The sequence below is a fragment of the Syngnathoides biaculeatus genome, chromosome 3 (assembly GCF_019802595.1).
Source record: "Syngnathoides biaculeatus isolate LvHL_M chromosome 3, ASM1980259v1, whole genome shotgun sequence".
Lineage (NCBI taxonomy): Eukaryota > Metazoa > Chordata > Actinopteri > Syngnathiformes > Syngnathidae > Syngnathoides > Syngnathoides biaculeatus.
The window spans coordinates 3,081,448-3,109,091 of record NC_084642.1 but is presented as its reverse complement, the minus strand read 5'-3'; the positions used below and the strand labels follow the sequence as shown (position 1 = coordinate 3,109,091).

Below are 27,644 nucleotides of genomic sequence, written 5' to 3'. Positions count from 1 at the left end.
ACGGAAAATTGCCGTCATCATCGAGGGCCGCCGCTGATCTGTCTGGAATTGGATTGTTTCGGGAAACGGCGCCGTCGCCACCAAAAAATGAAATATCCATCGATGGTACGAGAAGAAGAGATTGCGAGAAAAATTGACCGTTGGGAAGCGTACGTTAGCGCCATTTAATGGAAGTAATATTGGAATTATATTGTAAATGCAGCTAAGACCGGGAGGCGGCGCAGATGTCCGGTGTGCACATCTGCCGCAGTTCAGAGGTCGTGGGTTCTAATCCTTCTCACGTGGCACGGTCACCGCGGCTGTGCCGGACTGGGTTTTCTCTGGCAGACTTAATTGACGACTCGGAGTTGTCCGTCGGCGTGGATGTGAGTTTGAACGCTCGTTTTTCCCGATATTTATCGTAATCGATCATCTCGGAAAGCATCAGCGCCACGATGTCCAAGTACAACAGCGTTGTCGTGTGTTACTGTGCCGACGGGGCGAAGCGCATCAAGCGTTTGCTGATACTTTTAGTCTCGACTGGTAATTGGAAGTCATGATTCCTTCTGCGGTTTAGTGCTGACGTGGACAGCGGTGACGACGCGTCGCATCCCGATACTTCCGTCGTGGCTTTAAATGGTAAGCCGGACTTCATTTAAAAAACAAACCAAAAACAACAAATATGATCTCTAAGATTGTTTTAATCGCACCCGATGCTCTTGCAGGTCTAGAATTGTCTACAACGCTGACAAATTCCGCTTCCTCCGACCCCCAAAAGTGCGCCTGGTTAGTTTTTTTTTTTTTTTTTTTTTTTGCCTTCCCGCCATCCGCGCGCGTCGTCTTTGGTTGACCGCCAAACTGCTCGTTCGCTCCAAGCGGCGGGAACGACCCGTCGGAGACGCTGGCGGAGCTGAAGCACGCTCACCGCAAGCTGAGCGAGCAGAACGGCGGCCTGCTGAGGACGGTGGCCAAGTGTGAAGACGTCAACCTGCAGCTCACTGTGGAGATCGCTGAGCTCAGGGCGAAGCTGGCCAGGTTAAAAAAAAAAAAAAAATGTGATTCATTTTCTCGGTGGGGGGTATTTGTGACGGAGATGGACTTTGTCCTTTATGTCCCGTTTCAGTTCCCAGCGGTCGGCGGTTCGAGTCCGAGCCGTAACGGAGGAGCTGGAGGAGACCCGTCGGGCCTTTAAAGAGGCGCAGGAAAGGGCGTGTCGCGCGCAAGCGAGCTGCGCCAAGCTGGTAGCGCACAACCTCACGCCCGGAAAGGAAAGCCGCTCGTGCAGATTGACCCGTTTTTTTGTTCTTTGCAGAGCAACGAGGTTGAATGCCTGAAGGTTCACGTCAGGAGGCTCGAAGACAAGGTGATGTCGTTACTCGTCGCCAAAAAAAAAAACCATCCCACGAGCTGTTATACGTACGCTTCATTCACGGACGGACTAGTGAGATTTTCACTGGTCAAAAGTTTTCATATTTTGTTTCAGGTCTCATTCGGCCATTGGCATTGGAGCCGCGTTTCTTAAACGCAAATATTTGGGTGCCTGGCCGCCCGCCAGCGGTTTTTGCAAACGTCTACAACCGTCAGGCGCACATTTTCTGCCAGTTTCTCAAAACAGGATCCGTTCTTGACGGGAGTGCTGCCGCGATTGAAAACACCGAACGTCTTGTTCTGGTTTGCGCAGAGCTCGCGTCAACACAAACTTCATTCTGCGAATAATTCCGCGAGTCACGTCGCGCTTTCCGGTGGTTGAGCAACACAACCTCGGGTTTGAATCCTTTGAGGGAGCTGAAAAGTCCGCATGGGGAAAGTTTGATCACGCTCCGGCGCATCTGCAGAGTCAAACTTTCTGTTCCAGTGCAGGCCTCCAAACGCCTCCTCTCGGAGTTCGGCGTTTTCACCGTTTGTGCTCGTACCGGGCCGACTTTTCAAACATTTTGTCTTGTGAGAAACCGGCCACGGGCAGTGGAAATTGGATTTCGGGTTGCAATTGGCAAGAAAGTAAAACTCGAGTTTATCCGAATGATCCCAGAGAAGAAATGGAAACAAAGTGTACTGTGCCTTGTGGGACGCCATGTTGTATTCTATGCTGTCAGCCATGTGCCAGTATAACATTTTTATATCATAAGGCAATATTTTTAATGTGTTTTTTTTTTTTTTTTTTACAGTTTTTGTGCATTCATTTTCTCCTCTTTAAAACCCCGCCAGAACGAAAAGCTCTCCTTCGAAAAGACGCGCTCGGAAGACGGCACCAGCAAATTGCGGAAGGTCAATGCCGAGTTGAGGGTAGGAAGATATTTGCGGTCATCGTCCCTGCGCTCCGCTTTCTACTTTGTTTGAACATCCAAACGCTTTCCGCAGGCTGAACTTCAAGAAACTTTGGTAATCTTGACTCTGAAAGAAAGAGAAATGACCAAGGTTGGTTGGATGATCGATAAAAGCATTTTTTTACCCCCCAATTTGACAATCAACTTCGTTTTTCTTCCTCGGTAGAAAGACGTTCTCATGGATAAGATGAAGAACTCCCACGTGGAGAATCACAACATCATCGAGGTTCGTTTCAGCGCCGCGCGAGCGTCCATGCGGTGCGCCAGTCTTCATTTTCCGCGCTGTCGTGTCGCAGGGCGTCCAGGCCGAGCTGATGAGGTTACACGAGCACTCGCATCAAGTCCTGCTGAGGTATTTCTGTGTCTTCGTCCGAGGTCCTTAAAAATTGTCTGTCGTGAGCCGAGTCCCCGTTTGAATGTGGCGGTTCTGAGGGTGTGCGCACTTGTGCAATATCATCCGAACGCTTGTTTATCAGCGTTCTCGAATGAGACGTATTTTCTGCCGTTAGGTACGACAGACTCCGCGTCGGCCCCGAGACTCTGTTCGCTCGAGAGCCTCCGAACTTGCGCTCTCTGCAAAGTGAGATGCAAGACTTGCAGCAGGTGCCGTTGGAGATGTCATTTAAAAAAAAAAAAAAAAAAAATTAATTTTTTGAATCACTTATCAGTTCCCCGCGTTGAACGCGGCGCTCTTGCCTTCCTTTCGTCAGCAGAACCACAGAGCTGTGGACGCTCTCCACACGGAGTGCGAAGACATTCAGAGCATCATCCACAGGATCAAATCTGCGGAGATCGCCCACCTTTGGCGCGCTAAGTTTCCGGAGAGGGTGGGTTCTAATTTCACAAGAGACCCGTACTCATTGGACCTTTCCGACCGGTGATCTTAAGCTCCGCCCCCTAAGCCACAGTTTCTCCCGCAAGCTTCCAAAATGGCGACTGAACATCACAGGTTTGAAGTCGATTCTCTGTCGCGTATTCCAGATAATATTGCGGTATGTTTTTTTTTTTTTTTGCCAAATGCGTCAGATTTGTCCAAGAGAGGTCTCAACTATTTCACGCAAGGATATGTACACGGAATTCAGATTTTGGACAGAGCAGGACGCAATGTCGGAGTTACAGCGAAATTTTGGCGATCGATGCAAAAAAAAAGTTTGACACCTCACAAACTTCAACAGGATAAAATGGTGGAATCGTACTGCGCACGTAAAGCAGGTTGAGTACTTTTTACTTGGAAAGGTCACGAGAAATATCATTCTAGTCTTTGGAATTGAGTGGGTGTATTCATTTGACTTGGCTCGTCAAGGAACCCAGAACCCGGAGCTCTGTCTTAAAAGTCCGATGTGATCCAAATAGGCAAATAGACGTTTCTCTTGCATTTACGTTTCCCTAACCCGACACTTCGGCATAAAACGTGACACACTTTGTTCAGCAGGTCAGCGATTCGCTAACAAAGTGAAAGTTGTTCTCCTGCAATGTATAAAGCACCGATAATAATTCAGTCAAACTCGGAGACGGTAACATACATAACATACAGCCTTGTTTGTCGATATTGTCCACATTTAGTTGGACGCGCGCTCTTCCGCGAGCCTTAATCCGTCGTAGACACTCGGTCGACTGTGTTTTAGGCTTTGGAAAATGATTCAAGCGGGCGCCTTGTAACCTTTCATCAAAATTGCACGTTCCCCGAGCGCATCCCAGGACCGTTTTCTTGGTAACATGACGTTTTCCAAGCGCCGGCTACTGACCACCAGCATTGCTTGTGTGACAACGCGGCGGCGGCGGCGGGGGGATGTTAAGACAATGCGGCCGTCTGATTGGCTGTTATCGTACGAGTGATTGACAGGTCGGAAAGGTCCGCTGAAAAGGCCGACGCGGTCCGGTGAGATTGTTTGTCTGGCTTCTTGAGCGCAGGGCTCCCCCCCCGCCGAGCCCCCGGAGAAAACTTTTCCTCAGCACCAGCAGCAACAGGCAAGCATCAAGCGGCAGCTCGTCAATGTGTATGTGACATTTTTTTTTTTTTTTTTTTTTTTGGCCTTCCTTTTCTCCTGTTATGGTTACAGAGCGGATTGAGTTGATGTTAGATTCTTGCTCCGAGCGGCTTCCTTCTGCTAATAAAACGTCTGCTTTTGACAGAATATTTACGGCCGCCTCCCTTACGCAACGCGCGGGCTTTGCCATCCTCTGTATGCGAGGCTAAGTGCAGTTTTAGTGGCCCTTTGGTGACTGCAGACAGAAGAGATGTTTATAAAACTGTGCTGGTGGTTCCAGGCTGCAGGACCTCGAGCTGCAGAAGTGCGCCAGGGAGGAAAAAGGGGAGAAGGCCGATGAAAAGGAGCAAAAGGCAAACCAGACGCCGATCCCGCAGTACAAGAAAGTGGCCGTCGTCAAGTGGTGGAAGGCACTGAGCGCGGACGGCGCCAAGGCCCGGACCGGGGAGAGCAAGACCTTCCGGGAGGTCGCCGAGAGAGCTCGGCTCCACCGGGCCGGGCGGGCCGTCCTCCACGCGAGGGAGCGGGTCTGCCACCTGCAAGCGTCTCAGAAATGTCAACAGACGTGCGCGACTGAGGCAAAGAGCAGCACCGGCAGAGTCGCGCTAGCGCACAAGGAAACAAACACCGACGGAGCTGGTGGAAAAGGTCCGGACCGGCGCAGGGATGCGTGCGTGGCCACGGAACCCGTTCACAGCCCGGGCGGAGCGGCCTCGCGGCGGCGGCGGCAAGCCCAACTCGGGGTGACCGCCGACCGGCTCCTGGCGGCCCTCAGAAAGATGCGGGCCGCGGTCAACGGCGCCCTGCGCTCGGCCCGGCTGGTCGAGGAGAGCGAGGAGAGGGCGAGCCGGGTCCGGGCGAGGATGGAGGGCGTCGCCCGGACGCTGGAGGCCGCCCTGGCGCGCGCGGACGAGGCTGAGCTGCGGCTGGACTTGCTGGGGGCCCCCGTCGGGGGGCAAAACGATCAGGTTGGTTTGTGAGGGGAGAAAAGTGGAGCGCCGCCTCCATCCGGATTCGGAAAGCTCGCAACGTGACCTTCACTTGCGAATATTCGGCTCTCATTTTGCAACTTGAGAAACTTACAAATTTTGTATTCATTGAATCGTTTTACTTAACTTACTGAACATGACAAACTTACAGCAGTAAAAAAAAAAAAAAAAAAAAAATCACCTCTTGGACATGCAACGAGAAATAAAATGTCAGATTTGATTTCTGTCCCAAAGTGAATTGTTTTCTTCGCTGTACAAATTTCCACAAATGTCAGATCGTTAACACTATTAATCATCCAAATTCGATTTTAATCAAAAATGTAAAAAAATCTAAATTGAATTTGTTATCATCATACCAAAATTCTCACTTTGCGTAAAATACCTCCGATACCAGTACTGAAACGATATGTTTTTTTTATTTATTTATTTCCAATTACTTGATACCATGCAACCTTGGATAAAATTTACCATCTAATGAAAATACAAAATAATTCATCGGCCTTCATATTTCCATTTACCGTGCAGTGATATTGCGGTGTTGAATTAAAAAAAAAAAATAAATAATAAAATTATCCAGAAGCGTCTTTACTTTTCAAACTTATTATTGTTATACCGTATATATATATATCTACAGTATTTATTCAAAAGAATAAGCACGTTAGCAAAAACAATAAAGATAATTGTCCATTTTTTTTTTAAAACAGTTAAGTTCCTCTCAAACTGGTTGCATTATCTTTGTAAAGGCCTTTTTTTCTTCTTCTTTGGATCCAGCTCTTCTAAAAGATGTCATTGATGGACTTTTCATATTTTTTTCATATTCAAAAACAAGCGGTGACTGTCATAAGGCCGAACACCCGCAAGATTAATAAAGTGTTGCCTGTGAACTTTTCCGAGGCAGGCGCGTCCCGAGCTGCTGTCAGCTGGTCCCGACCACGCAACTGAGTTTGTTACGCTGGATCAAGACCAAGTGGAACCTCCTCTTCCTCCTCCTCCTCCTCCTCCTCCTCCTCCTCGCGCGATCCCAGAAGTCAGCGAGTCGCCGCCGCTTCCCACGAATGGTACGCTGGCTGCGTCGCAATATGAAATTTCACGTGACTTCCTTTTCTGCTGGCCTTCTGTTTCTGCGGTTTGTTTGTTTTGGAAAAAAAAAAAACCCGCCACGGATAGCGAAAAAATTGCACCGCGCGTTCGAGCGGGTCCTGGTGCGGAACTCCGGCGGGGGACAGAAAATATCAAAATTTTGTCGGGCTGCCGTCGCGTCGATTGGCGAGCCTTCGGCGGGTGAGCCGAGCCGAGCTGGCGGATGCTGATGGCCTCACGTGTGTCTGAATGACAACTGAAGTATGGGAAAGAAAAACAAAAATTTAAAAAAAAGTGCACGACAGCCGATAGTGTCCATGCCTCACTCCGTTTACGTCGCGGGTATCCAACCCAAGGCCCGGGGGCCAGATCCGGCCCACCACTTGATTTTATGTGGCCTGTGAAGGCGAATCGTGCGTGTCTCAACTTTCATGATTCTTGTTAAAATCATTGGAAAATTTTCTAATAGATAGGTTTCCAATTACGCCATCTTGTGTGTCGCCATCACCCTTAGACCAATCGATTAAATTAACGCTAGAAAAAAAACTTCACCCTTCACCTATCCCCTGTGTTCTTTGACCTCAGTGACATACAAGATGGCGTAATTGGAAACCTATCCATTGTCACGTCACAAAAGGGGCCCCCCGAGCTCAGTGGTAAGAGTTGAGGCTTGGTAAACCAAGGGGTCGCGAGTTCATTTCTCGCTAGGGCCTCCAATCCCCCAAGAGGGGCTGCGACAGGAAGGGCATCCGGAGTAAAAACTTTTCCATACAAATATGAGAGATGACACACCGTGCTGCCCCCTAATGGGACAAGCCGAAAGAAAGCTTTGTCATACCGCAAATGATAACTGTGAGATATTGCAAGCATTTTTGTTCTTGCCGAACATATGTATGAGGGCAGCAGAACATCCGTGAGTTTCTCCGTAAGGTGTGTCAGAAGAATTTAAGGTGGATGTGGGGATGCAACAGGGTTCCGCGCTGAGCCCCTCCCCGTTTGCGGTAGTAATGGCTGACAGATGAGGTTGATGTGATTTTTATAGTTTCAGTCATAACGGCCCAAACATAAACAAACATACCTCCTTTAGCATTTAGCATTCAGCTTCTTTAGCACTTGGCATCTGTAATAATCTTTTTTTTTTTTTTTATAACTGAGACATTTCCCCAAAGCGGTTCGATTCCCAACCAAACCATAAGAATGAGTTTTGAAAAAGAAAGATTCATTTTGCCTTCGTTGGACTTTTGCAAGATTTCGGGTCACGAGCGACGCCGACGAGCGCTCGCGTCCCAACTACGAGCGCCTCCGTGATTGCTCAACGCGGGGAGGAAGTCCGAGTAAGCGGACACAAGTCCCGCCAACGTTCAAAACGGCACACCGAGCTGAGATCGGACCCCAGAATCTGTGACGGCGCGACAGCTGCCCCGGCAGCGATTTCGTTCAGCGACCCCGAGCGGATGACTCAGTCGGGTCTCTGGACTTGGTTGCCAGGTTCTTGTTGCCCCCGGTGACGAAGATGACGGGCGAGGGTGAGCGCGCCTCCCGAAACGGGAGTTGCGGCACTTCTACCCGGCAGATGGACGGACTCGGGCCTTCGGAAAACAGGAGGCGCCGGTTCTTTTCGGTCCTTTGGGCGGCCCGTCGCACCGTCTGGCCCTCTTTGTTGTCGTCGCGCATTTGCATTGCGTATGATTTTCTGTTCAATGCAAATAAGCTGATCGAGCTCTTTTGGCCCCCGCAGGTGACGCAGAACTCGACGACTCCGACGAGGTGAGTCTCTCTTTGTTTTTTTTTGTTTTAATTTTTTTTAATTTTAATGCATTTCTGCGTGGCGTTTATCTTCAATTTTTACAAAAGTCCAAAGAAAGTCAAATGTTTTTGGGATTGCGCAACTGTAGCGGTCATCAAATTATGTTCTATGCTGTCGAATAAAAAAAAAAAATGCTTTCATAGTTTCATAACGGCATCAAACGGACAGATTTTCAAACAATATTTTTGTATAACAGTGGTTCTTAAACTTTGTGCACCACCTAAAAATAAATAAGCAGCGCCGTAATGATGACCAACATTGAAATAAAGTTACATAGTTGGCAATAGTAAATATTGATATTTCCTATAAGTACATTTGATTGTATACCACTGTAATATTTTGTACATTTTTAGAAAATTAGCTTAAATATGTGAAAAGAAAGTGACTCTATTAAAATGTTGCACAAAAGTAATTAAAAATAGACAGTACAGGAAAAGTTAAAAATGAAAAGTAAAAAAAAAAAAAAAGTCCTGTGCATGAGATGTCAAAAAAAAAAAAATCTTCAATGGATTTTTTTATTTTTATTTTAATGCATTTCTGCATGGCATGCATCTTCAATTTTTACAAAAGTCCAGTCAAAGTCAAATGTTTTTGCGATTGTGCAACTATAGCGGTCATCAAATTATGTTCTATGCTGTCGAATAAAAAAAAAAAATGCTTTCACAGTTTCATAACGGCATCAAACGGACAGATTTTTATCAGAAAAAAAATTTGTAGTTTCTTACCTCAAACAATATTTGTGTATACCAGTGGTTCTTGAACTTTTTCCACCACCTAAAAATAAATAAGCAGCTCCGTAATGATAGTTGGTAATAGTAAATATTATTAAAGTTTCCTAAAAGTATATTTGATTGTATACCACTGTAATATTCTGTACATTTTTTGGAAAATAAAGTGTACTTACAATAGTGCCTTTATTAAGATGTTGCACAAAAGTACTTAAAATACACAGTACAGGAAAAGTTAAAAAAATTAAAAGTAAAAAAAAAAAAAAGTCCTCTGCATGAGATGTCAAAAAAACAAAAACAATTCTTCAGTGGATTTTTTTTTTGTTTTTCCAAGTTTGAAAAGTGAAAAGCTGCAAGCTTATTTCTCACGCGTGATTCAAATTACAGTTTTTAAATATTGTCGATTCAATTTGTAATATTTTCTCGTGATGGGCGGCACGGTGGTTCAAGCTGTTAAAGCGTTGGCCTCACATTTCCGAGGACCCGGGTTCGATCCCGGCTTCGCCTGTCGTGGACTTTGCCTGTGTGGGTTTTTTTTTTTTTTCCGGGTGGGCACTCCGGTTTCCTCCCACATCCCAAAGACATGCGACATTAATCGGACACTCTAAATTGCCCGTAGGTGATTGTGAGTGCGGCTGCTTGTCTCGAGGTGCCCTGCGATTGGCTGACGACCAGTTCAGGGTGTGCCCCGCCTCCTGCCCGTTGAGAGATGGGATAGGGTCAAGCACTCCCCGCGACCCTTGTCGGGATAAGCGGTTAAGAAAATGGATGGCTGTGTGATTCTGCAGACCACTAGAGAGAATGGGACGCACGTCGGACTATTGCAGAAGATCCAAAACTTCTTTGTGGACACAAACGGCCGTGGCAGCCCGTCCTCGGCGTCCAATCAGATTCCCCGCATGTCGACTTTAAATTACAAATTGTCACAAAAGTGAATTGTTTTCATTGTGGCGACTGCGTTCTGTCTCATGATTCTTTATTAAAAAAAAACAAAAAAAACAAACAAACTCAGAATGGTGGGGGGGGGGGGGGAGACAAGGTTTTACAGCGTCACATAAATTCAGTTTGCAGGTCTGAAGATGCGATTTTACTCCCCGAGACCAATTCTGAGAAGTTGGAGGACAAAATGTGACTTCTTCTCATGGGTTGCCGGTTATAACGGGCTCACTTTACTCGCGCACGCCCCAGACTTGCACTACGAGCTCAAACGAGGCATACGGCCCTTCTCCTTAAATGGTCAAAGCTCCCAGGAGTCAAAGAGGGGGGGTTGGGAGAAGGAAGCGGAGACCGAGAGACCGGAGAGCTTTCGTGAGAAAAGGCAGAGTGCGGTGACAGCTGGCGGGACTCGGGCCTGATCCGGGAGGAGCGCCGGAAAGCGGAGCCGGTCGCAGGTAATGCGCCAAACCGCCAGGACGGCTTCGAGGTGGACGGCTGAGGTCGCGGGTCAACCTCTGCCGGTCGAAGCGAGCGGAGACTTTGCGGGCTGCTTCTTGCGCCGGTCCGGTTTGTGTTTTGGTTTTTGCATCCGGCTGGAAGTCAGCAGATACGACGAGCGTGCATCTTTCGTTCCCTCGTCGTCGCTCCTTCGGCCGCTCGCGCTTCCTCCTCCGAGCACATTTTCCACTAATGTGGCAGAAGGGGATCCGTCTTATGTAAGACGACCGCGAGGAGAGCCAGGCTGACTTCTTCTTTGCTTGTTCCGAGCGGTTTTTGGAGGATCTTTGCGCTGCGTAAGAACGACAGGACCGCGTTTGCAGTGTGTGTGCGCGGAGAAATGTGCGCCCCGTCCCCTCGTCCCACAGGAAATAATCAAAGCGCTCGGCAAATATTTCTCTCTGTCTCACGGTCACGTCTGCAGCGTGAAGCCTCCTGCGCCCGGGTTAACAGCGACAGTGTTTCCGTTCGGGACGACGGTTGCCGTGCAAATACGCTAACGACAAAAAACGGAGTTTTGGCGACGATGCAAAACGAAGCCGTCCTTTCAGAAAAATGGCCGGTGAAAAACCGAGCCACTTTTTTCATTTTGGTCTTCGTGCTGCGTCCTTAGGCTCCGGTTGTTGATAGAGAAAAGGCGCTCGGACGGTGGAAGACTGCCACTTGTTCCAGACCGGTTCTATGGTCTCCAGAATCTGAAGGGTTCTCGTTGTGACGCGTGAGCTATAAAGTCCCCCGCATGAAGTCCAGACCTGTTGAGGTGGGGAAGTCGTCCATCATCCATCCGGACAAGAACATTTCAGTAAATGAACGTTTTGACCAGAGAGTGCCTTGCCCAATGTGGCTCCCTCGGTGAGGTTTTCCACCCCAGACAAATGACATCCTCATCCAAGCAAGACCAGACAGCGCCGTTTCTTCGATCGCTTTTTAACCAAGCAAGAAGACACTCGCGTCTTCCTCTGTTGGCAAACCTCGCTGAGATTTCTGCAGACGTGACCGACGGGCATGCGAAAAATTCAAACTTTCATAAAAACAAAGTCCAAGACTCGGTCATCGTAACCCGGCAGTTTAGTAAAACACACGTTCAAAGAACTCTGCTGAACATAAACACCAGAATCATCCGGTAAAAACAGCAAAAGGTGAGCGTTGCATGGCGCAATGCATGCTGGGAAACGACACCTTCACCGTCATGACAATAATCCAAGTCATCGGTTTTCCGGTGTGTAATTATGAGTATTTTTTTTTTTTTTTTTCAGAATTAGAAGAATTACAGTAATCTCGTCACAAAGTAGAACATGGATGAATTTAAAAAAAAAAGGTTTCTGTAAAAATTGGTGGTCATTTTAAAAACAAACATTGCTCTCATATCCTCACAAATGACAACTGTGGCGAGAGATATCGCTCCAAACTATTTGCAGGTGTTTTTAAATGACAGAATTTTGGGTTTGATGCGGGTGGACAATTTAAATTTGGCTTCAATTTCATAAGCAGAAGGACTTAAAGAGACAGTATTCGAAAAGTTCAAAATCCTTTTGAAATATCTCTATCGACTGCGTCGAATATTTAGGGGTGCCTAATGGACGACTTGTTGTAACTGTACGTCCATTTGTGAGCACAAATGATTTTTGGCATTTGAGACAAGTTCCGCAGCGCCTCAGCTGATTCTGTGCCATTCCTTTGAATCATCGAGAAGCAACTGCGCAGGCAGGACTTTGTCGGAGTGTTTTTCCGCCACCTCTTCCTCCCCCTTTTTCTGCTCTGTCGTCCAGTGGAGGGGAATAAAATCAATTGTTTGATGATGTGAGTCATAATCTTGTGGAATTTTTATCTGCGGTTTAGTACCTCGGTTTGTCAGTGAGAGGACTGACTTTTCCAGTCTGTAGTCCACCTAAATGGTTGATTGTCTCCATTCTAAGCGAACCGGAAAAAGCCTCGAATTAGTATTCCGGGATGATTTTCGTTTATTCACATCTTTTGGCCAGCTTTGCTCTTTTCAGGAAAGGTCGTGGTCGAACTCCCTCGGCAGCAACTTCGTCGCCTTTTTGGTTCCCGAAGCATTTGAACGCGTTTGTGATGACGGGGAACGGCGGACAGTTTTTTTTTTTTGTCGGCGAGGCCGACCGGAGGAGAAAGAGGCCCGACTCGAGCGCACCTTCCACCTCAGAGACGGACGAACGTTGCGAGGCAGCGGCAGACGGAACACATGCAAATATGCCAGCGGGCCGCTATCAATGGGAGTACAGTACGCCGCCTCCGCGCTGCGTTTGCACACATTTGTATGCATTTGCTTGAAAACAGGGAAGAGAGTTCAAAGCAGGTTTGAAATTAGTCATCATCAGTGTGGAAGATAGCACTTATATACGTACCGTCATTTCCGGCCTGCGGGGCGCACCGGATTTGAAACCTCACCCAGCACATTTGGAAAGGAAATACCATTTGGTACGTACATTGAAACACGAGATATTTACAAAGAAAGACAGTACACAGAGAGAGTTTTCAAAGTTGTAATAGCTTAGCTTAGCTTAACATAGCAATAACACGATAGCACAAACAGGGGTGATTTAAAAAAAAATTAAAAAAAAAAAAAATATATATATATATATATATATATATATGCTGGTTTAAAAAAAAAAAAAACACAGTAGCAACACGGTAACACAGCACTAACAGAGCCCGTTAAAAAAAAAAAACAACATACCTAAATCACTGAGACGCGGCAGTAACACAGCAGAAACACATGGTGCGGCGCTAACAGGGTCAGTTAAAAAAAAAAAAAAAAAAACATACCGGTAAAAATCACTGAGATGCGGCAATAGCACAGCAGCAACATGCTAGCACAGGGCCGGTTTAAAAAAAAAAAAAAAACATACCGGTAAAAATCACTGAGATGCGGCAATAGCACAGCAGCAACATGCTAGCACAGGCCGGTTTAAAAAAAAAAAAAAAAAACATACCGGTAAAAATCACTGAGATGCGGCAATAGCACAGCAGCAACATGCTAGCACAGGGCCGGTTTAAAAAAAAAAAAAAAACAACATACCGGTAAAAATCACTGAGATGCGGCAATAGCACAGCAGCAACATGCTAGCACAGGGCCGGTTTAAAAAAAAAAAAAAAAAAAAAAAACATACCGGTAAACATCACTGAGATGTGGCAATAATACAGCAGCAACATGCTAGCGCAGCGCTAAAAAGGCCAGTTTAAAAAAAATGTACCCGTAAAACACACTTCCTCGGCACATATATTCCACCGGTCTCACTCTTACCTTTTCCAATCGAGTGCCCCCTTGCGGTCGTTAGGAAAAAAATGCACAAATTAGCCGCATATAGGCTGGGAAATTATGAGCTATATATAAAGTACACCTGTGTGATGCCACCATCCCAGTTTATCCCCATTAAAACACTAACATAGAAAACGTTTACTATAACAACTGATTATAATTTACTCTGATGGTACGTTGAGCTTTACTGTAATATTTTAGCGCTCATTAATCCTGGAACATCAGCATATGAAGTTGTTGTGTACTGAAAAGTCGGCGCTAACGCTACTGTTGTGTGCAGCCGCCGTACCGACGCGCGCTACATTTCTCTTGTTTACTTCAAGACATTTTGTCGCGACGCAAAACGTGTCCATTTCGGGGGAACGACTTGTTTAGTTTCCGGCTGACAAATGCGTGTCGCGCTCTTGATGTGCATTTACCGCAACGGAATAAATATAAACTATCCCCTGAGCAAAAAATTATCCAATAAATCCTTTAAAAGTGATGCTGATATTTGGAGTGTACACAGTACTTCGTCCTGTGTCTTTTTTGCCTTTTGCCTTTGGGAATGAGATTTTTTTTTTCTTTCCTCCGAACAATCACCCACTTTATTGCTAATTTGGGTGTTTAATATCATTATATTTGCTGTAAACGCCCTGATTTGACCCGGCCAAATATAGCAAGGCAGTAGTTATGTAATTTCCCCCTCTGTTATGATACGTGTACGTCCCAGTCAACTGAGTGCGTGAAAGTTCCAGTCTTTTTTTCAGTGCCGCAGTCGGCTTGTCGGAGTCGGTTGGTATCGACGCAAACTCGTTTCGGTGTTCAGCCAACGGCGCTTTTGTCATCTCATCAATGCGGCCGTTGCACAAAAGCTAATAGAAAGATTTTTTTCATTTTTAGTTTTTAAACAGAGACTGTGGTTTCATCTCGGACGTTTTGATGTGTACTGCCACGTCGACATAATTCATTGATTATGACATAATCACTGCGTCAGTGGTGTAGTATCGCCTAGCAAGTAACTACTGAGCGGACGTACGTTATTCCTTAAAGGGCCACTGTCATGAAATGGATGATTTTTAGTATGTTATTAATGAAAAAAAAAAACGTCAGGCGGTATGGACCGATGCGTTTTTTTTTTTTTTTTCAACACAAAGCATGATTTTGACGTACTGCATATGGCTTTTTGTAACTCCCGGATTTGTTTTCGATGTAGAGGGCACTCAAGCGGTTGATGCTAGTTTTACCTGCTGGAAGGTAGCTCGTTGTTCCTTCGTGTTAGCCAAAACGGCGGCGCGTTGTATTGCTGGACATTGTTCGAACACTCGGGAGGACGGATTCGCTCTTCATACTTTTCCAAAAGACCCGTTTTGTTGTGAAAAATGGATTGCACGGGTGCACGGGACGAGAGATTTGTGGGTTCCGAATGACACGTAGGTTTGTATGCAGCTACTATAAAAAAGCAATGGTTGGGGAGGCGACGTAATCCGTAAACCAGGGGTGCTAAATGTGTCCGTGCAGCCGCAGGCCTTGTGGATCGCCGCCGGCCTTGTCGACACTCCCTCGGCCGCGGTGGCTCATCTCCGCCGCTGAGGTGGATAAGACGGGGAGGCGGTCTGGCCGCGTCGTGGTCGTCGTCGCTCGCGGGCGGCGTTGTTTTTAATCACCGCCGGACTGGGAGGCGGTTTGGCTATGCCGTCGTCGCTCACGAATGGCGGCGTCGTTGCTCGTTCATCGCCGCGCAGGTGGATCGGGCGGGGAGCTGGTTTGGCCGTGATCCGCATATCATCTAAATATGGATGTCACGGACAGAAGGTGCAGCCAAAACAGTGACCACTTGGATGTCGAATAAGATTTCCGCAACTTTGCGCATGGATGCCGCGCTTCATATTTATCTCTCCATCCAAACATTCAAGTTAATAATGTATTTTTCATTACAATATCTAATTTAGAATATTTCTAGGCATGACACTTGACCTTCAATGATGTGCAATCAAAACAACCGGAGATCTTCTCTGCGTTCGTTCAGGCCCGAGAAAAGGCCAGCAACTTTCCGCAGGGACCTTCGGCCCAGCTCAAGGCCGAGGACCCCGGCGCCGACTCCGCTGCCGAGGCTCCCTTTGTCTTCCCCCTGACCCGCTCCCGGCCCGGCCCGCTTCCTGCCATGCCCACGCTGCCCGAGGAAGAGGAGGACTCCCCCGAGGATCTGGACAGTTCTTCCAGCTCTCCCAGTACGGTGAGTCTGACGACGCGGCGTCCTACTGGGGGGAAGCACAAAAAACACGCGAGTCTGTGAAAGCCACTTGTGAGTAATCCGATTGGGCACAGTCTTGAGCTACCGGTTCGGTTTCTCCTCCCAGAACCGCGCCGTTACCGCATGCGCTGGCCTTCTCAAAGCAACCGTGGACGCGTCCTCGTGCGGAGTAGACCGTCGTCTTTATTCGGAGGCGCTAATGTGGAGGCCTTTGTTTTTGGTTTGTCGCTATCGTGAAAACCGCGTTAAGGATGGAAGGCGCCTGCGGAGCAGCCGGACAAGGAAATCGTTATTTCGTTTGTTTTGTCGCAAGAACTGAAATTCTCTCCTTGAGCTATTTGCCAATTTTCACCTTCCTTGTGATATTTGACACGGTTGCTATTTTTGTTTTGTTTTTTTTAATTTGCTCTGACGAATGAGCAACGATTTGAGATAAGAGCGCCGCGCAGTTGCCGTCAACCCAGCGCTCAACAAGCGGCGCTTTTGCTTCGACGCGTTTCGTTTCGTTACGCTAGCCCGTCTCGCGAATTCGCGCGTGACAAACTTTTGGGGGTTGAACAAATTAATGGCCTTCCCGGGGATAAAACAGTTTATCGTAAATGATTCAATAATTGATCAAATAGGTCACTTCACACAATTATCAAGAAATTGCTAAACTATGTAATTGAATTCAATTCAGTGCGCGTGACCTGGCTGCAATCTCTCCTACGGCGTCAGCATCCCTCCTTTTGTTCAAAAATGAAGGAATGAGCCGCTTTGCGCATTTTATGCCTGCTTCGGTGAAACAGAAATATTTCGGCAAATGAAGGCAGAAACCTGCAACGCGTCAAGTCTCACGTTGCAGAGTTTTCGGACACCCAGCATAATTTTCCTCATTTTCCCTGATTTATTCATACAAAATGTCAAACTGTGTCAACTTAATTATTTTCAACAGCGTTCTCCACATTCCCAAAGGGATTTTTATTTTTTTTTAATATCATTTTGACGCTAATGCCCCTCCGTGGCCCCCCCTCCTTCAGTTGAGCGAATGCAAATTCTGTCATGCCCACGCGCGTGGGCGCCGCTTCCTGTGAGGGGCGTGGCCAGGCCTCCGCTCCGGGCGGTGCCACCTCTGACCCCTGTCACAAATGTGTGCATTTTGGGACATTATTGAACCAAATACTTAAGTGGTAAACGTGTCATCGGCGTTTTCGCGTTCGTTGCGCGTGCTTTGCTGCATTCTGGGATTCTCAGCTACTGTGCGTAGGTTGCAAGTTTAGTCTAGACCGAACCTGTGCCACCGTAGTAGTCACGTTTCTACGTTTTGGCTCGTTTCATGTTTTTGGACCTTGCCTCGAGCCTAGCATTTTTCTGCGTCTGCCTTCTTGGACTGCTTTAACTGTGTATGACCTGAATTGGGGAATAAAACCACTTTGAACATTATGCCTTTGCCTGGGAGTCCTCCATTTGGGTCCGCACCCCGTGCCGCTGGCTCATGACAGAATTCTGCGTATCTAACGCAACCCGGGTGACTTCCTCGCACTGCGGTTCGAAACCAGGTTTTCACAGGTTTTACCTTTTGCTGTTTTTGTTTTTTTTTTGCGCAGTGTGCACCCGCTGAGAGCGGCGCCGTCGTCATGACGGGGCCCGCGATCGTCTACCCGCAGCAGGCCAGCGCGGCGCAGCAAGACGGCCGTCCCCGAGAGCGGGCGAGGTGAGCGACTTCGGCGGAGACGTCGCACCCGCCGCCCGCTTGACGGGGGGGATATCAATGGGCGTGTCGCTTCGTGTGTTATTTTGTAGGCCGCACAGTCCCAGGACGCGTCTGGCCAGGATCTCCTCCGCAGGATCCATCACCACAGTCGGTTGGTAAAACAAGTACTTTGCGAAAACACGATCGTGGTTCACGATTTGCAAGTGTGCGTACGGCTTACCGGATAGTTTGGGAGCTTGCGCGACGGATATTTTATGCATTATTAGCCCATAATAGCTAGTGTACGAATGATATTATGGTAATAGATCATCGTTACAGGGAAAAGCAATCATATGTTCCGGTTAAGTACATATTGGTATATCAACGTTACAATAACGTGTATTCAACGTTAGTATACCTGAGATCAGGGGTCTCAAACTCTCAACCCGTGGGCCATTTGCGGCCCCCACCTTCCTGTGAAAGTCAAATGATAGCGCGGCCCCGACGTTTTATACGAGCGGCGCGTTTACGGTGTTGACGAACCGACCAATCACGGCGGGGCCGTGGCTCTCAGGGGCGTGGCCGCGACCAGGCTTGACGCGAGCATTTAGCCTTGGAGAGTTTCGTGAATAGTTTTGCACACAACTTGTTTACGCCAGCTTCCTTGCTTGTCTTATTTTGTGCTAAAAATTTTTTTTTAAAAATAGACATTTAAAAAAAAAAAAAAATATATATATATATATATATCAGATTTAAATTCCGTGCATGTGCGTTGAGGCTGCGGCCCCCGAAGGGAATTGAGTTTGAGACCGCTGCCTTAGATTTTATGTCATGTATGGATGATCTTAAATGTAAGCATTTTGGGAGTGAAATAGAATATTGATGGAAATATTTCCAAATTTATGGTTTTGTTCCTTTTTTCAGAAGTGACTGCATACGTTGGAAGTACAATGCAGCCATCCATTTTCTGTGCCGCTAATGAAATGCGTTGAAAATTATTTCATATGTTTAACACAAAATATTTCATAACTGATCTGCGGTAAAGTATATTGTAAGCAGTGAGATCATTTTGATGGGTGTACAGTTGTCGTCGTAGTTCAATTAATGCAGCACTGCAATGGATGACGTGACAAGAAATGATTCCAATTTTCATAATGACGGTCCTCGCGGCGTTTCCCAGACGGCGCCGGTCACGTGATCGACCTGCTGAAGGACAAGCTGCCCGAGGTGCGGCTCTCCGAGGAGGACCGCCAGAAGAACCTGGAGCTGCTGGAGCAGGCCAAGAAGGTCAGCGAGCGCTTCCTGATGCGGCGGGGCCGGCGTTCAACCAGCAGCCTTTCCGACCCCCCCGCAGGTGACGTCATCCAAAGTCTTCATCGGTTCTCGGGTCCGCGGTGCCTTCGAGTCATTTGTATCCGTCAAGTGTTCCGAATCACTTCTCTTGTTCCAGAGGCGGAAGTTCCGGAAGCGACTTGCGGTCCGCACGCCATCAGCCAGGTACAAATTCCTCCTCTTTGACGCTGTGAGGTCGGCTTTACTGGAGCTTTTGGGAAGGGACGGCGAGACGCCGTCTCCGCCTAACCCCTTTGCGCCCGTCTGTGTGGCCCTTTCCCGTAGCATCTGGACGTCGCCTCAGCCGGGGGCCGCGAGGATGTGGAGGTCAGTAAACCCATTCCCACCTTTCGTTTCCTTCCGTACGAACGTTCGCCACAACCGAGTCGCGTGGCCTCGAGTTACCAGCGACCCGACTTGAATGATTTGCGATATGACCTGCCGATTATTCATTTGTAATTTTGAAGGAGAACGAATTGGGATACGAACGGCGTATGGCGGGGGGGTTTGTCGAATTCATTTTTGTCACGTGCCACGTTGTTGTTATGCTTTCCCTCAGAGGGACGTTGCGACTGTGAAATTATAAAAATCTTTCATTGCATCGTCACTGTTACACATTCAATTTATGAACTAGTTTTGGAATCATAACTCAAAGGGTAGTGGGTTTTTCAACTATTGTTGTTTGGTAACACAAAAAATGCTTGCAATACGGCAATGTTATCATCATTATTATATATGATTATTAATATACATATTTTTTTTATAATATTGTTGTTATTATTATTATGTTTACGGTTTGACAATGTGAAATTTTGGTACAGATTTGAACAAAAAAAAAATCACGGAAGTTGATACAGATGATTTGCCTTCGCGGGCCACATAAATTCAAGCGGCGGGCCGGATCTGGCCCCCGGCCCTTGAGTTTGACACCTGTGGCGTATGGAGTTTATCGCCACTCCCAGTTGAAAATTACTGTTAAACAAAACATAAAACAAAGGTATACTGCTACGTAGTACTATGACTGCAGCTCACTGAGCATTTGCGACCGTCTCCATGGACGTTTGTTTGTTTGTTTTTGTTACACTGCCCCCCGGAGGAGCTGCACAGTCACAATACATTATGGTGCACAATTTGCTCGCTATTATTACCGTTATAAACACGTTTCAAAAAATGTTGAGCGAGAACGAGAGTGTCAACCAAATTTTTCTCGCGGGCCACGTTGTAGTTACGGTTTCCCTCAGAGGGCCGTGAAATCATAAAAATATTTACTGTAATTGCCTCATATTACACACAAAATTCATGAGCTATTTTTGAAATCACAAATTGAGGGTAAGGAATTTTCCCAACTATTCATGTTTGGGAGCACAAAAATGTGTTTATCCTCAACATTATCATTTATGACAATTTTGCCTCCGCGGGCCACATAAAATCACGTGGCGTGCCGGATCCGGGCCCCCGGGCCTTGAGTTTGACACCTGCGGGCGAGAAAATGATTTGAGATATGAAAGTCGTACCTCAAGGCAAAACCGTTATGACCTAATCCAGCGAATGAAGTCACGTAGAAGACGACTTGTTTCTTTCTTGGGGTTCACACACGGCGACATGACGACGACGACGCTTGAATTTGACATAAATGCTGTTGGGACCCCCCCCAGGGCAGCCGCCTAGCGGTGGATTGGAAGCCCACAGAGAAGAGGAAAGTCTCTTCCGGGACCCTCACTCCGCGTTTTGCCCTTCCGAAGGACAACTGCGAGCCCAAAAGTCCTCCGGGAGCCAACAGAAGCGAGGACGGAGGTCGCAACTCCAGCCCGGCGCCGGCCACGGGGGTGGCCAAGCCCGTCCCTCGGCCCCCGACGCAACAGGCCCCCTGCACGGCAGAGATCAAGACCATCGGCGCCTTCCCGCCGCTGATGCGGGCCGTTTCCTGGGACGCCGTCGGGGGCGTCAACTCCAGGAACGGAACCGACGACCCGGGCTCGGACAGAGGCCGGGACGGGCTTTTTCAATCGGCGGGGCTCAAGGAGCTCCCCGCGCCCAAACTCTCCAAATTCCGAGAGGTAAAACTCCGCTCGCGTCACCTCGTCGTCCGCCGCACCCGTACGACGTTCACGTGTCTTTGCGTGTGATGCGTGCGCAGGAGCACAAGCTGACGCGCAACCAAAGCGTCGTCTGCTCCAAGTTGCCGGAGTTGAGCGAAGCTGCCGAACAGGAAAAAGGTGACCGTCTTTCTTTGCCCAACCCCCCCCCCCCCTTCTTTTTTTTTTTTTTTTCCGCTTATTTTGCTCGTTCGGAACAAAATGTCTCCTGGGGCGTTCACTTCCTGAATCTCTGGGAAAAGCCGCCGCCGCTGCTGCTCCTGATGATGATGGTGGTGGTGTTTTTCCTTTTTGTGATCGGGTGTTCTTTTCAGGTTTCCTTAGCAGCCGCCGTGATTGTTAAAAACACACAAAGCACCCGCCGAGAACGCAAATTTTCACGGTAGTGCGCAAGTAGGACGGAATTTCGGACCGGCAAAAGTCAAATCTACAACGATTCGCCCCCGAAAGAGGAAATTGTCGCCATACAAGTACGCAAGGTCCATCTTTGTCACCGATTTAAAATAGCCGCTTGAGCAGCGCTATTGCACTTCGCGGACAATTCCCGTGGCGATCTTAAGCTCCGCCCCCTTAGCCATGTGCCGCAAGCTTCCAAAATGGCGACTGAACAGAACAAATTTGAACTCGATTCTCTACTATCGCGTATTCCAGATAATATTGAGGTATGGTTTTTTTTTTTGGTGAATGCGTCAGACTTGTTCAAGAGAGTTCTCCAGAGACGTCTCGGCTATTTCACGTGAGGATATGTACACGGAATTAAGATTTTTTTTTTTCGGGACGGAGCAGGACGCAACGTCAGAGTTACAGCGAAACGTTGGCGATCGAAGCTAAAAAAAAGTTTGTCACCTCACAAACTTCAACAGGATAAAATGGTGGAATCGTACTGCGCACGTAAAGCAGGGTGAGTACTTTTTACTTGGAAAGATCACAAGTAATATCATTGTAGTCTTTATAAATGAGAGCGTGTACTCATCTGACTTGGCTCGTAATGGAACCGAGTGCGCTGTCTTAAAAATCCGACGTGATCCGAATGGGCAAATCGAAATTTGTCTTGCGCGACACGGCGCATTGACACATGACTAACGCGACTCTTCGGTATAAAACATGACACACTTCATCCGGCAGGTCAGTGATACGCCAGCAAAGTGAAAGTTGTTCTCCTGCAATGTATAAAGAACTGATAATAATTCAGTCAAACGAGTTGTGCGTGCGCTCTTCCGCGAGCCTCAATCCGTCGTAGACACTTCGTCGACTGCGTTTTAGGCTTTGGAAAATGAATCAACCCAGCAGGATAGCTTTCATCAGAATTGCACGTTCCCCAAGCGCATCTGAGGACCATTTCCTTCGTAACGTTAACTTTTCCAAGCGCCCGCTACTGACAACCGGCGTTGCTTGTGTGACAACATGGCGGCAGGGGCGGGTTAAGACAATGCGGCTTTCTGATTGGCTATTATTGTACGAGCGATTGACAGGTTCGGAAAGGTCCATTGTCCGTGTAAGAAGGCAAAGCGCGTACTAGTGCGAGGCCCTCAAGTTGGATCGCGGGGATATGGATATTAATGCCGCAAATTGTTTCCGCAAGCAGGATCCGCGTCCCCTTCCAACGCGTCCGCCAGCGGCGAGGAGAGCAAGTCGGACGCCATGCCAAACATCTCCGACGTCATGCTGAGAAAACTCAAACTTCATCGCGGCCTGCCTGGCTGGTGCGTGTCTCCTCCGAGCGGCGGCTGTTCAACTTTGGCGGGTTTTTTTTTTTTGGTTTGTTTCTTACCGATCGCTTTTCCTCTTTGATTCCGTTGCAGTCCGCCTCCGCTCACTGAAAAGGAAGTTGAGGTTTGTATTTTTCACGTGCGTATACTCCAAACACTGCACATTACTACAGGTCGTCGTAAATGTACAACTTTGGACCTCGCTAGTTTATGACAGTTCCATCATTTCTCTGGTAAACAATACAAACAGAAAATCTGCAATAAAGACCGCGGGTTCGAACGCCAGACGATAATTCGGCTCTTTGAAAGCGGACAAGATGAAGCCTGTACGTAATCATAAATATAAAACCAAAATGGAGCCGGACCTGCCAAATTAACGCCGCCGAAAAATCCTGCAGAAAAATGCGAGGGTGTCGTGACTTTTGAAATTGGAAATCTTGCGTTTCCACAAGTATTTTTCTATTCATCTATTACTACAGTGACACTCTGAAAAATTAGGTACATCCAAAAAGTCTTCATTGGGCCACAAAATGCAGATTCCAAAAAAAATTAAATCCCACTTCCTCCAGTATGTTTGCCATCCCAGAATTTACAAAAACTTGTTTTGTTACCATAGTAGTTACATTGTCACAAACATGTAGCAGCGTTTTTTTTTTTTTTTTTTTCAACAGGAAAATGATTTTCGTGGTCGCGATCATCCCAGAGAGCCGCAGGGTTGATTTCCTGTGGCGAAAACGCCAAACACGAGTGACGTAGCGCGGCCGGGGGCGGCGGCCCCTCCGCTCGTGGGGTGGGGGGGCGTTTGTGCGTCGGAACCGTCCCAGGTCACGCGTTTCCTCTCGTCCGTGACCGCGTCGGAAATGACTTTTGTGTGTTGGAAAACGCGCTTTTGATGGCTTCGCAGCGCAAGGTGAAAGGTCAAAATCGCAGCCGGTCCCTCGGGCCCGCTCGACCGCCGCTAACATTCAAGGCCCGAAACAACAACGCTGGACGTGGCCTTCATTGTGGGAATCTTTCCTCCGTTGTGACGCGTAACGTGCCGGCTTTTGGGTCTGATCGCTGCGACTTCCCGTCCCCCAGAATGCATTTGTCCAGCTGTCGCTGGCCTTTCGGAACGACAACTACACTCTGGAGACCCGCCTCAAGCAGGCCGAGCGGGAGAGGAACCTGACGGAGGAAGAGACGCAGAAAGAACTCGAAGAATTCAAAGGAGCGCTTAAGGTCAGTCACACACGCATATTTAAAAAAAAATAAAAATAAAAATCAGCTTCCCATCACTGTCGTAAAAAAAAAAAAAAAAAAAAAGATAGCGCATGCACATCGAGCACTATGTCGATTGGTTGGATCCAGTTGGCCGCCATCTTGGTACTCCCAAAACGTGTGGCGGACACGATTTACAGGTTGGATTGTGGCGGGGGTTTTCCTCAAAATTTGGGATGTAGAATTAAAACTGGTCGTGCGAGTTTGACATTTTTTTCAGTTTTGGTAACATGAAGGATTTTTAATTCGACTTGGTAAGCTAAAAAAGGCGAAGTGCAAAGGAAAGACATAGAACACTGTGACGACCAAGAAACCTCACATATTATCATGTTAACTTTTCCCAAAATACGCTGTGAAGCACTAACATCATAACATAGCAAAAACTAAGCATTTTTTTTGTCATAAAAATATTACATTTTAAGGTAATTAGTTAGATATATTTTTGGAAATACGGACTCGCAATGGGAAAATACATGCTAAATGCTAAAAGTTCATTTGTTGTCTCCACGACGTCCCATTTCAGACGGAAAATTTCAAATTGTTCAATTCAATTCGCAGAGTTCTGTATTATGAAAGTCATCAAAAATTTCACAAAAAAATATGTTTTCTTGCTTATCCACTGATGAAGTTTGGGAAAATGTTGACATTGCTTTTTCGCTAAAAACCGTCAGCCTATAAAGGTGAAGCAGAGTGTGAACACTGAACAGCAACAACCGTGAACAAAACTTTGTTCAAGTGAATTATGATCATCAGAAAATGAAAAAAAAAAAAAAAATCTTTCTAACTTACCTGCGGAATGTTTTCTCACAGCCACGAAACTGGCGATTAACGCACAGGTCGACGTAGTTGTTTTGGGAGTATCAAGATGGCGGATGGCGACTTCAGTTTTGGTGGCCAATGAGCCATCTTGCCATTTTTTTTAAAATTGTTTTTATCTTTAGATCAGTAGTTCTGAATACTAATGATGGTATTCATCCAGCCATGTTAAGAGTCCCATCGTGAGTACAGAAAATACGGATTTTTCTGATGGAAACTCCACAAAGTAGAAATACTGAATTTCCGCGAACTGAACTTTACTCGAGTAACTATTTTTTTTCCTCATTTGTGTTTACTTTCACCCTCTACAGATCTCCATATTTTATTACATATTACTCTCTGACAAAATGGGCTCATTACTTCGTTCACGCATTTGACAACATGATATAAAATAGACGTAAATAGAAAGTAGCGCAGTCAAAGATGTTTGGGTCGAGGCAAAACAGGCACGGAAGCGACATGGGGCAATGTAGCACAAAAATAGCAGAGAAGCACGATATTCCAGTATGAAAATGAATTTTTAAAAACCAGATGGAGGTCATTTTCCGTCTTTCCCCCCCAACAGATGAGCGCCCCGCAGTGGCAGAACCTGGATCAGCGCGAGGCCTACCAGCGGCTGATCGAGACGCTGGCGGTGCTGCACCGGCTGGCCACCCGCCTCTCCAGCAGATCCGAGATCGTCGGCGCCGTCCGACAGGTTCGACCAGAACTCCGCAATTCTTCACGGGAATCTCAGTTTATCGGTAGTGATGCTCAGTCGTTTAAGCGTCCATTTCGAAATCCGCCGGTGTCCGCAAGGACCAAGTCCTCGTGTCGTTTGCTGAAACGAAAACCATTTGCTCGGTTTTAGGAAGAGCGTAAGAGTAATACGTAGAAAATATGTCGCACGCTACGTACTTTGGCGAGCCCGGTTCATCCGGAAAGTCACCGTAATTCCCGGCACCTGGTTATAAGCCTTGGTACGCAGTTTAACGCTAGGGCTAGCGCTAACGCTAGCACTAAGCTAACGCTAGCACGGCATTGACCGCAGGGTTGAAAGCGTGCGAAACAAGTTGTGGCTTGTAGGCCGGAACTTGCTGTAAGTAAACGTCACGGCGAATTTGAACCCATCTCTGTAGTACAGTACAGTGCGTTTTGCTGATTTGGATGAAAGCGACGGTGACGATACGGCCGTGAATACCTCGATACGTTTCTCTCTCTTCACTGTGTGAAAATGTCTGAGTAAGAACGTTCCCGCTCCGGCCACAGGAGAAACGCATGAGCAAGGCCACCGAGGTCATGATGCAATACGTTGAGAACCTCAAGAGGACGTACGAGAAAGACCACGCCGAGCTGACCGAGTTCAAAAAGTTGGCCAACCAGAACTCCAACCGCTGCTACGGAGGCGCCGTGGAAACTGGAGGTGACGCGCAGCGACGTCAACGCGTCACATTGATAGGCCGCCTGATTTTATTGCAGATATTTGATACCGCGGCGATCAGAAAAGGCAATATTAATAGTACGCCCCAAATGTAATTCTGCGCCTTTCTTCATCAAGACGACGGCGTCTCTCGGGCTTCGAGATCCATGTCGCTCACTCTCGGGAAGGTGAGCGACGATCCCCGGTTCGATGCCCTCCATTTGAAATTTTTTGTGCCCGCCGCTTTTGACGGCTCGGGTTGCGCGCTGTCGCTCAGGCGCTGCCCAGACGGAGGGTGAGTGTCGCCGTGGTGCCCAAGTTTAACCTCCTGAACATCCCGGGGCAGACGCCACCCGCCGCCGCCCCCAACGCGCCGTCGGCTTCCGGACCTGGCGCCGCTCTCCCTGCCTTGGTGAGTCTTGATCATTGCCATCACGACAACACTAAGCGAAGCCTCCATCAAATGGGATTCAAACTACCGAGTTGGCAGCAATGACGTCCGTTTTTCTCGGTTAAAGGGCCACTGCCATGCCCACAAACATTCTTGAATAGAATTTTTTTCATGAAAAATACGTACAACATTATTCACTTCAATGTCTATACGGAAAAATAGATATGAGCGGAGAGCGCGTCATCCATGCGCAAAGTTGCGAAAGTCTCACGCGACATCCCAGTGGCGGCCGTATTGCCTGCGACATCATCAGCAGACGTCAAATCGGCCGTTGAAAACGCGTGGTGGCACCTGCGAGAGAGGAACGACGGAGATTTTCAGATTTTTCCGCCGCCGCTTCTGACACGGAAGCTCTTTTCGAAGAAGAGAACATCTCACAATCGATCGTTTCGATCCATATTTAGACGATATGCGGATCACTTCTAACTAACAGACTCTCCGACGGTCTGCAGCGTTCTCAGCCGCAAGCGACGACAACGCTGTAATGTGGCCTGGCTCTGCGCCACGATAAGCCACCCCAGTTCGGCGCCGTGATGAGCCACCCCGGCCGAAGCCGTGATCGGCGGATGCGGCGCCGACACCCACATTTCGCTCCCCTGACTTACGTACGCGGATTTTTGTGACGTTCTGAGAGAAGTATTACGTCTGTTCCCCCTACACACCTACTTGAGCCCACGACGCTCTCGTCCTTTGCACCCGTGCAGTCCGTTTTTCACGACGAACCGGGTCTTTTGGAAACATATGAAGGGTAAATCCATCCTCCCGAGTGTTCAAACAATATCCGACATTTTGGCTAAGACGAAGGAACAAAGGGTTACCTTGCCGCAGGTAAAACTGGTGTCAACCCACGCGGCCGCCTGAGTGGGCGTCTGCTGATAACCTCACTTCCTGTTTCTTCTCCTAAACAAATCCCTTGAGAGGATTTTCACAAAAAGCCGTATACGTCAAAATCATGTTTTGTGGTCAGAAAAAAACGGATGGGTCCATACCGGCTGCCATTTTTTCCCCATTAATAACATACAAAAAAATCATGCATTTCATGACAGTGGACCTTTAACATATTTTTT

The 27,644-nt window shown here is 47.6% G+C and overlaps 1 protein-coding gene across 3 annotated transcripts in view; it reads left to right on the top strand.

Annotated features, from left to right (window-relative positions):
- Nucleotides 1-27,644, top strand: part of mrvi1 (murine retrovirus integration site 1 homolog) — a 39,595-nt gene that overhangs the window by 5,479 nt on the left and 6,472 nt on the right. For 2 of the 3 annotated variants that reach the window (XM_061813738.1, XM_061813737.1), the window contains exons 4-33: nucleotides 557-618; nucleotides 705-765; nucleotides 856-1,014; nucleotides 1,103-1,220; nucleotides 1,292-1,342; nucleotides 2,185-2,262; nucleotides 2,338-2,394; nucleotides 2,470-2,529; nucleotides 2,600-2,655; nucleotides 2,813-2,906; nucleotides 3,014-3,130; nucleotides 4,215-4,300; nucleotides 4,572-5,259; nucleotides 6,179-6,338; nucleotides 8,099-8,127; nucleotides 15,618-15,824; nucleotides 17,429-17,535; nucleotides 17,625-17,686; nucleotides 18,695-18,868; nucleotides 18,965-19,011; nucleotides 19,132-19,173; nucleotides 20,502-20,903; nucleotides 20,984-21,062; nucleotides 22,528-22,645; nucleotides 22,745-22,775; nucleotides 23,732-23,872; nucleotides 25,293-25,424; nucleotides 25,976-26,129; nucleotides 26,265-26,314; nucleotides 26,404-26,538. In XM_061813738.1, the coding sequence (XP_061669722.1) occupies nucleotides 557-618; nucleotides 705-765; nucleotides 856-1,014; nucleotides 1,103-1,220; nucleotides 1,292-1,342; nucleotides 2,185-2,262; nucleotides 2,338-2,394; nucleotides 2,470-2,529; nucleotides 2,600-2,655; nucleotides 2,813-2,906; nucleotides 3,014-3,130; nucleotides 4,215-4,300; nucleotides 4,572-5,259; nucleotides 6,179-6,338; nucleotides 8,099-8,127; nucleotides 15,618-15,824; nucleotides 17,429-17,535; nucleotides 17,625-17,686; nucleotides 18,695-18,868; nucleotides 18,965-19,011; nucleotides 19,132-19,173; nucleotides 20,502-20,903; nucleotides 20,984-21,062; nucleotides 22,528-22,645; nucleotides 22,745-22,775; nucleotides 23,732-23,872; nucleotides 25,293-25,424; nucleotides 25,976-26,129; nucleotides 26,265-26,314; nucleotides 26,404-26,538 (3,757 nt within the window). The remainder of the gene's footprint in view (nucleotides 1-556; nucleotides 619-704; nucleotides 766-855; nucleotides 1,015-1,102; nucleotides 1,221-1,291; nucleotides 1,343-2,184; nucleotides 2,263-2,337; nucleotides 2,395-2,469; nucleotides 2,530-2,599; nucleotides 2,656-2,812; nucleotides 2,907-3,013; nucleotides 3,131-4,214; nucleotides 4,301-4,571; nucleotides 5,260-6,178; nucleotides 6,339-8,098; nucleotides 8,128-15,617; nucleotides 15,825-17,428; nucleotides 17,536-17,624; nucleotides 17,687-18,694; nucleotides 18,869-18,964; nucleotides 19,012-19,131; nucleotides 19,174-20,501; nucleotides 20,904-20,983; nucleotides 21,063-22,527; nucleotides 22,646-22,744; nucleotides 22,776-23,731; nucleotides 23,873-25,292; nucleotides 25,425-25,975; nucleotides 26,130-26,264; nucleotides 26,315-26,403; nucleotides 26,539-27,644) is intronic. The other variant, XM_061813739.1, reaches the window with a different exon arrangement.